This window comes from Eurosta solidaginis, chromosome 2 (genome assembly GCF_040869045.1).
Source record: "Eurosta solidaginis isolate ZX-2024a chromosome 2, ASM4086904v1, whole genome shotgun sequence".
In the NCBI taxonomy this organism is placed as follows: domain Eukaryota; kingdom Metazoa; phylum Arthropoda; class Insecta; order Diptera; family Tephritidae; genus Eurosta; species Eurosta solidaginis.
Genome location: NC_090320.1, coordinates 198,762,652 through 198,772,737, shown reverse-complemented (window position 1 = coordinate 198,772,737; position 10,086 = coordinate 198,762,652). Strand labels below are relative to the sequence as shown.

Here is a 10,086-nt window from a genome sequence, read left to right as displayed (position 1 = left end):
CCCCCATATGGAAGTAGAGGAAGACGGCAGCCCCCACTCGGCTGGAAGTATTAGGTGGACAACGATTTAAATTCACTTGGTTTGACCAATTAAATAAGTAAGCAAGAAATAAAGCATCTCTGCATTGCAGGTGGTGTATTGAAATGTCTAAGGTTCTTACGGATCGTCCGCCGTGTGGTACCTAACCTTCGAAAATTGGTTTTCTGCTGAGAATGTTGCCATGGTTTGAAACTGTCATTGACATTATCATGCATTCAAACAACTAATTTCATGGGTAGAAAAGCCCATGATAACCTACGGGTCAACGTGCCAACCGCTGACAAATCTACAACGACAAGCAGGTGTATGCATTCCGGGGTCTATGCGCAAATACTCCACAACAGCGCTAGAGGGTATCGTTCACCTAACTAGAGCTACACTTTCATTTTGAAAAGGGTGAAATATACTGCAGTTTTGTAGTTTGAAAATTTACATATATGTGGAATAACTGTTAATGGTACTTACCAGTTAAAAAAATTCCCAAATATCAAATTAAATACATACAAACATATTATTATTTTTTCCTTCATATTTATTTTCTCGTTTGTCTCATGCATTTATTATAGGCTTAATTTATTACTACTTTAAATGCTAACATCCTACTAAGACTAACATTTATACAAAAATCTTAAAATAGATTCATAAATACAATATTTAATACTAATCTCTATAAAAAATATATATCCGATCGCTCTACAAATCTTAAAATAATTCCTTACGAAAGATTCACCAAAGCACTTGCATAAAAAGTGCCGAAGAAAGTTAACGATTAATTGTAATCACACACCTTCAACCGAGCTCAGCTTGTTACGTCAATATATACTATGTATATTGGAGCGGGTCAAATTGTATGGATGGATTTTTTCCCATCAGGAGTATAGCAAAAACGTAATCTACAGATGATTCTAAGAAACATTGCTGAATACACCATAGCTCTAAGTCCGATTTCGAGGTCCCCACTTTTGCAAAATAGATATTTTGCATTTGAATGTAGGGTTTAGACAAAAAATCTTCATTGCTTCAAATAGAATTATAGGAAAAATATCATATTGGGATTGCTTTAAAGGTATTTTACGAACATTTCGGAATCTGTATTAATATCTATAGTGTTTTTGAATTTTAGTAGAGATAACAGGCTTAAATTGTGAGAAATTAGCCTAAACTGAACTTGAATGAATTTTGAAAAAAAAACCTATATTTTCAAGTTATAAGCTACAATTTTTTTCTACAAAAACGAAAAAAAATTTCAAAAAAAAACCTATATTTTCAAGTTATAAGCAAAAGTTTTTTATACTAAAACGAATTCGAAAAAAGAAAAACTGTCTGAATGAAAGTTGTCAGCAATGTTCTGAACTTATTTTAGCTGTAAAGAAAAAAAAATGTTCCATAAGAAATTTGTTAAAAATGATAATATAGTATTTAAAATAATAAATGTAAGGCGCGATAACCTCCGAACAGATCTAAGGCCGAGCTTCTCTTCCAATTTGCGTCGTGCTCCTCTTGATTTTCCATAGAAATTGGCCGAACGGGACCTACATGTTTTATGCCGACTCCGAACGGCATCTGCAAGGCAGATGAGTTTTCACTGAAAGCTTTTCATGGCAGAAATACACCCGGAGCGCTTGCCAAACACTGCCGAGGGGCGACCCCGCTTAGAAAAATTTTCTTCTAATTTAAAAACCTTATTTCTAAAATTTTGATGTTGCTTTGCCCGGGGTTCGAACCCAGGGCATACGGTGTGGTAGGCGGAGCACGCTACCATCACACCACGGGGCCGCCATTTTAGGCTAATTCCCCATAATTTAAGCCCGATATCTCTACTAAAATTCTAAAACACTATAGATATTAATACAGATTCTGAAATGTTCGTAAAATACCTTTAAAGTAAATCCAATATGATATTTTTCCTATAATTTTATCAGAAGCTATGAAGATTTTTTGCACAAAGCCTGCATTCAAATGTAAAATATCTATTTTGCAAAAGTGGGGACCTCGAAATCGAGCTTAGAGCTATGGTGTATTCAGCAATTTTTCTTAGAATCATCTGTAGATTACGTTTTAGCTATACTCATGATAGGCAAAAAATTTGACCCGCTCTAATGTATATTTATACAGATATGTCATAAGTACAGTGGAGTGCAAAAAAAACATGTGCATATATATTAATGGTAAACTTAACATTTTGCAAAAAAATTAGAACAAGTATAATATATGCCGGAACCACACCTTTTTCAATTGTACTTCAGAAACCATAGAATGCTGTTCAAAAAACCGTAATATGTACTTCAGAATAATTAAAAATATTCAAAGTAGTAAAATATACTTCAGAGAAGTCAAGTGTACTTTATAAAGCATAATATGTATTTCAGAATAGTCAATTTCAATTCAGAAACCGGTAAATGTACTTCAGAATAGTAAATGTTACTTCAGACAGCGCTTGTTGTGCTTCAGTTGTATTTAAAAAGCTTTATACTTTACTTTAGAAACCATAAAATGCTGTTCAGAAATCGTTTGTTGTACCTTAGGGCAGTCAAGGGTATTTCAGAAAACGTAATATTTATATAAGAATTATTAAATGTGCCCAAAAAACAATTTATTGTGCTTCAGAGGCACTTCAAAGCTGTATACTTTACTTTAGAATCACAAAATGCTGTTCAGTTGACGGCAAGAAAATTATTTTGTACATTCATTCTGAAAATATTTTAGGTTTTATGAAGTACAATTTGCGGTTTATTAAATACAATTTCTCGTTTCTGAAGTACAAGTGACTATTCTGAAATCCATGTTACGTTTTCTAAAGTACGTTTGCTTATTGCGAAAAATAATTTAACTATTTTTAGGTAAAACTTATTATTCTGAAGAAATATTATACAGCTTCTGCAACAAAATTATTTACTTTGAAAATAACCTCAAGGTATCTGCAGCACATTTTACTATTCTGAAGTATAATATACGTTCTCTTAAGTACACCGGAAACATTTTCAGATTTTTAGCTGTCAAATTTTCGAAACCTCTAAAATTTTTACACAATTACTGATTACCATTACCGAAGAAAGCAATTTATATGGCAAAGTTCTTACAGTACTTTAGAAAATATCATATTGACTTTTGAAAGCATACATTTAATTTAAGAAAGCGTCATTTAAATTTAATAATGTCTAAAATAAACTTTAGAAAAAATCAACTCTATTGTAAAAAAGCACGAAAGATAATTTAGATAAGTATAGAAAGAATCAAATGTACTTCAGAAAGCATCAAATGGACTTTCGACTCAGTTTTGTTCTAAAGTACATTTGATATTTTCTGAAGTACATTTCATATATTCAGTACAGCTTTTGATTCTTTCTAATGAAGAAAGCATTGAAGAGGAAGGGATGCCACCATCTCAAGTTGAACAGGATGATGGGACTCACAATGGGTAATCCACAAATATTTTATTCTAAGGCGGCGGTGGGACGCTCAGAATAATGTGTAGACATTAGTCCACGTTTAAGCGAAGCTATTTGGAACAATCACTTTTAGGTTGAAAAGTTTGCTCAGAAAAATTCTAAATTTTTTATTTTGCACTGCTTTACCGACATCTGTCCAGTGACTTGGGCTTTTTCTCAGTGCAAATAATCTCTTTTATTGTAAACTAGGTCCAATAAATTAATGAATTTTCTAATATTAACAGCACATGACTCAAAAGTATTTTTATCTTGAACGTACACGACACGTTTTGTAAACATATGCGTATTTATTGCACCACACTGTATTTATTCCTACACCTTGTATGAGCATGAGCTGGCGTCACTATGCTGCCCAGTTATTTTATATTCTTTGATTTGCAGTTTAACTGCAACTCTAATTACTGATGCTAAAATTTTCTTTTTTTATGCACTCGATCAAACATTTCTAAAATATAAGGCACACAATCGCAAATCGCGCATTAAGTGGAATATAGAATATATTTATGTTATTTGTACAATATGCTAAATATAATTATTATTTTTATTCCATAATAATTTTCAATAATTACTGCGACTATAACTTATGGAAGATTTTGTGTTCGAACCATTGCCGACTACCTAAATATGTTGAATTAAATATATATAAATAAATATTATTTATACTTTAGTACATTGGTAATATCAACATAATTTTTTAATACATCTACGATGATAAATATAAATAAATTAAACTATTAGTGGATTTAAAAAAACTTACAAATTTGTTAAATTATACAAAAATTATTAATAACTTCTTTTTTTAAATGTTTTTTTATGGCTTTTTTATTACATTTTTCTGTTTTTTTTTGTCACTTGTTTATTTATTTATGCACTAAAAATCTATTAAAGAGTCTTTGTTGGCTTTGTAGTCTTTATTTAATGATTTATTTACATGATTTTTCATAAAAAGCGATGATTATGATTAAATTGAAATTATTATTTTGAATATGTGAAGTATATATTCGTGTGATGTGTGTATTTCAAAGACTGTTTGTGCATGAATCAAAGAGCTGGAGATTCGGCAGTAACACATTATCCACCAGAAATGTCAATTGAGTAAGACATATGAGAAAAAGGAGTCATGTTGAAACGTAAACAAAGAATTGTATACAAGCACAACACCGAACCTAACACGTATATATATAATAACAGCAAACACAAATTAATCAGCTGGCAGCTATGACGTCAGTGGTATTACTTTTTTCTCAAATACTAATCAAAATAGCTGCCATCCAATCGGCGTTATCTTGTACATCACTATATCATGCTGTTGATGGTAGTTAGTTAGCTTATTAGAACTACAGTCTTTAGCCAAAAAATAGGAGCATGCTGCAAATGTATAGCAAATTTGGTGCTAGTTATTTTTCGAAAGCCAATTGAAATTGAGGTATCTTAAAAACGTACAGAATTATTAATATAAAATTAAAGATAAAATCAGGTTCTATTATTTTTTTCTTTTGTTGCAATAAATAAATTGGAATATTACAGGTGAAACAAGGACACATCGATTTGTCCAATAAAACAGAAACGCAAAGTTTTTTTTTATACATTTCAATGAATTGTATATTAAGTTTGTCACGAATCTCAAAATTGAAAGTTCTTAAAGGAGAAGAGATAGACCCGCCAATAAGTATACCGAATTGTTCAAATTGAAAACTGGTCTTATTTAGCCATGTCCGCCTCTCCGCCTGCCTGTTTGAATACAAACTAATTTCTCAAATTTGGCGAGATTGATTGAGAATCTCTCATTTCTACAGAATATGCTATTTTGAGACTTAACGTTTTTTTCCCGATATAAATGACTATATAACATCTCTAAGATAAGTCAACTCTTATCAGATCTCATATAAATCAATCATTGCCAAGTTTCAATTTTGATTTTCAACGCATGATTCTAATATTTTGTTTAATATTAATATTAAAAAAATTGAATTGTATTCAACACTTACTATATGTGTTTGCATGTATGCACATCAGTGGTGCACAAAGCTAGCAGAGCTTCAAACGCAAACGCAACATTTTTTGCAGTAGAATGTGTGTATAAGAAGTATGGTGATCCAAATTTGAGCATATAGTTTACGCATAAGATATTTACTGCTTGAAGATCGCAAAAACTGATTCACTGCTGAATCTCAGTCGCTCCGCTCACACGATTTCATGGCGGAACCATACAAGGTGGCAGCACGTGGCTACCTACAAACATAAATAAAAGTTCCATATGCTTTGTTTTTGTAAATCGATGGACTAATGTCTAAATCGTACCGCGCCAGAAGTTGATGGTCAAATCCTATTAAAAAAGTACCAATCAGCTGATTTCCGGTAGTCACCTGTTACTGTTCCGCCATCTCTCAACTTTTAGGTGAACGCCGAATAAATGTCCGGCGCTCAACGAAGCTCTGATTCAGAGACTCTGAGCTTCATCGAGAACTTTGTGAGCTAACACACTTTCTAATTGTGAATTTATGTGTCTAGTGTAAGCATTTAAGTATGGTGAGTAGTGCGCACTGGGTGAAAATTTCGTATAATAATCTAATAACTTAAAAAATAATGGCAATCTTTGTAAAAACATATGTACACAAACGTATTTTATAAATCTAAATGTCTTTTTAACTAATTTCTTATCACTAACTGTACATTTGTTAAAAAATAAATTCGCACTTTAGTCAAGGCTTAAAATGTTTAATACCACAGCCGAGCGTGGTGAGTTTGAGCCAAGAACTTAATATCCCAACAATTAACCACAACACAAAAAACTCAAACTCATCAAACTCCAAAGTACTCTTTGTTTAACTAAATGCTTTTAAATAATAAAAATTTGTTTTCTTATAACCGCATGCGGTCTGTGCCTACTTACCTAACTAACTTGTATTGTATACGCTTAAAAAAATATACCACTTAAAGTCCAGCCTATGAAACTAATGATCACTTTGTTGGTTGCTATAATCTTTTTATCCTCTTTCTCCTGTTGAAAATCGAGCACTTTGCGATATGAGTTTTCATCACATTCTCACACGCATATCCTGCTCTACCATTAGCGCAGGCTTCCCTCGCTGCGTCGGTTGTGGCGCATGACGCGGCAGCGATACTAAATGATGTCCAGTTGTCACACCGGCGAGTGGTGATATCGATGGTGAACGTGTAGCTAGAGGTGAAAGTGATGGTGAAAACGATGGTGACATTGCAGTCGAGGTGCTGAATCCACCCGGAGTATCGTGACTGATTGGTGAGCGCGGCGCCATATATTGCCCGCTAGCATTCACTTGACCGCCAGCCGGTGGGCCACCTAAATTTGTGGTCGCAATATGATGTTGCGCCGCTTGCTGTAAACGTACACCACCACCAGATAATACGGCCATATTAATAGCGCGCGGTGCTACGTTTGTCAGCAGCGGTGGTGGTATATGTGTTTTCACTGTGCCTATTGAGTGTGCTTGCGATTGTTTACTTTTAGCGCTTGACGATGCACCACTATTGCCACTTTGTACCGACATATTGTCGTCTTTAAGTCGCGCTATTTCGGAGAAAACATGCGCTAAAGGTTGATATTGTGGTCCCCAGTCGAGTAAATAGTCCCAGTTATAGCTACCGGTCAGTTCTTCTTCACTATGCACAATGGAGCTGAGTGAACCGTTCATAGGTGGGCCTACATTGGAGGGATGCCCAACGTTGGGCACATGTCCTGCGGGCACATTTGTAAAGTTAATCACACGATCTACAGCAGCGCCAACACTACCCACTGTAGTGGCTGCCTCATCGGCGCTGCTCGCTTGATTTGATGCAGCACCTGCAACATCATTCAATTTGGCATAAATAAGATTTGTGATATCTGTTTGGGCAGTGGGATCTTCATCATACATATGCATTTGTAGTGGATGATGCATATGCCCATCCTTCTGTGATACGCTCATACCCTCTGAGCAACGATGTGAAGAATTTGACGCTGCACCAGCCGCATTCGCCTCGCGATCTACAATACCCAAACGCGCTAAATATTCTTGTGTATTCTGTACAGAAATATCAGATATGCGGCCATCTTCACCATTTCCACCGTTACGATGATGCAAGGGACCTTCATTAATCATGCGTATTTCTTCATCTTCACCATCATCTTCCGCCGAACCACGCCCACTTGAGCCAGACTGCTCAGAACCGGAAAGTTCGGATGTTGTTGCGGCACCTGAATTGGAACTTGCCGCGTGTGCACCATAAGGCGGTATCTCATCATATTTCGGTGGTGCGAATTGGCCAGCAGCAGCCGAAGCTACACCACCACTACCACTCGCACTAGCGAGCCCAGCATTTACACCGCTTCTTATGGGTATCGTATCGAATGCGCTTGGATCGACGTAACTGTTCGAGGCGCCTACAGTTTCAGTACTCAAGTGTGGTTTGGATACATTACGCGGCTTACGGCTGCGCATGCGCACGAAAAGGAGAATACCGGCAGCAGCACAAAACACCAGCAATATCGCAACAATGAGCCCGACAACCCAATCTGCTACACCACTTCCTCCACCGCCCACTGCACCACTACTGCTTGCCAAATTTGTGCCTGGATCGGCAAGTGGATCTAACGAAATTTCCACAACTGTCATGTTACTTAGCGAGCCTTGTCTTCCGGAGCTGGCTGCGATCACCAAGCTAATATCACGCCCATCATCGAAATTGTCGTCGAGTTTCTTTTTAATCAACACCGCGCCACTACTGCGGTTCACCTTAAAGTAAGCATGCTGTGAACTTAATTGGTATACAATACGTCCATCAGGTCCCTTATCGCGATCCGTTGCCGACACGTATCCCACAACAAAGCCCAGCGGCAGGTAGCCTGTTGACGGCGATGCCACCACAAAGCGATACGTGCGCTCTGTAAATTGCGGCGCATACTCGTCTTTCGACTCAATTTCAATACGAACTTTAACCCGTGTGGACTTTCCACCACTATCTGTGGCGCGCAAAGCAAAATCGTAGCGATGTCTTTGTTCGTAGTCAAATGCAGCATTTGAGGTGACAATACCAGTCTGCGCGTCGACGCGAAACAATTTCCACGACACATCATCCAATCCCACAGCCTCGTGATCGACGGTATAGTTGAGACGACCATAAATGCCGCGATCTAAATCGGTTGCACGAGCTGTAAACACGCTAGTGCCAACTGGCTCATTTTCACCCACAAATTCAATGTACTCAGTAACAGGAAAATGCGGCGCGTTATCATTTTCATCGCGCAAAGTCAAATGGAATGGCTGCAAACTACATAATGGTACTAGCGCGCTGTCACATGCGCGTATCACCAATGCATAACACATTGCTCCCGTATCGAAGTCCAATTTGTTGTTCACGAATAACACTCCAGACACGAGGTCGACAGTGAACATACCCTCATCATTGCCCGATGTTATATCGTACACCACTTCAGAGTTGGGTGTATTCTCTAGGTCAGCATCAGTCGCTATCAATTGCGCTATCGAATGGCGTAGCGGCGCAAGTTCGCTCACTTCTGCCTCATACTTGCCGTTGGCTTCAAATTGCGGCGCGTTATCATTGGCATCTTCAACATTGACAAACACATTAATTGCTGTGCTTGAATTATCGGCTGCTTGTGCTAAAAGTTGCATTGAAGAAGTATAAGCATCACTCACAACCAAACGTAGTTTGTACAAGTCATTGCGCTCACGATCAAGTGGCTTCACAAGCACAATAGCGCTCGATTGATATACTACGAAAGCATCATCCTCATTTCCAGACACAATTTTGAATAGTAGCGTACCAGCAGAGCGTTCAGCCTGCGCATTGAGCAAATCCTGGCTTAAATGTAATACAATAGTACCAGGCGGTGCAGCTTCATTAATTTGGGCGCGATATTGTGTCTGTAAAAATTGTAAGCGCCCACTATTTCCTTTGCTGGCCCGCACACGCAAAACAGTGCAACTTTTCATTGGTGGTGTACCGCCGTCCTGCGCTTGAATCATTACATACAAATCGTTGGCAACACTACCTAGGCGTGTCATATTTACAAACACCGCACCTGTTTGTTCATTTATGCTGAAACCGCGCAGTGGCGGATCAATGCTATAGTGTATCTGAGAGTTGCGACCCTCTGCGTCCGCGTCTGTGGCATTAACAACGACCAATTCTATATCTGTTGCAGCGGCTGATGAGCCAATCACTTGTTGATCAGGCAGCGTTGCAGCATAAGCAGGCGGCAGCTGAGCCTCGAATATAGGCGCGTTATCATTATCATCGCTTACGCGTACTGTCAGCGTAGTACGGACCTCATGCGCTGTATCCGAAGCAATTATTTCCATTTGGTATTCCTGATAGTCTTCATAGTCAAGATGACGCTTCAAAATAACCTTGCCGCTGTAGCGATCTAAGGCAAAGAGGGATTTGTGTATAAGCTGCTGTGTATCGGGTAGATCAGCGCCAAATCGGTATATGAGAGCAGGATATGTATCAACATCATTAGCGGAAACTGTGGCGATAACTGTACCCAATTCAGTACCTAAGGAGAGCGCGTTGAAGAAAGAGCAAAGGGAAGCAAGAAAATTTATGAAATGTT

At 37.5% G+C, this 10,086-nt stretch overlaps 1 protein-coding gene across 1 annotated transcript in view; it reads right to left on the bottom strand.

Moving 5' to 3' along the window:
• Window positions 1–584: 584 nt before the first annotated feature.
• Window positions 585–10,086, bottom strand: part of ds (dachsous cadherin-related 1) — a 609,128-nt gene continuing 599,626 nt past the window's right edge. Inside the window, exon 13 of the mRNA XM_067766860.1 lies at window positions 585–10,029. Within this exon, the coding sequence (XP_067622961.1) occupies window positions 6,527–10,029 (3,503 nt within the window). The 3' untranslated portion in view covers window positions 585–6,526. The remainder of the gene's footprint in view (window positions 10,030–10,086) is intronic.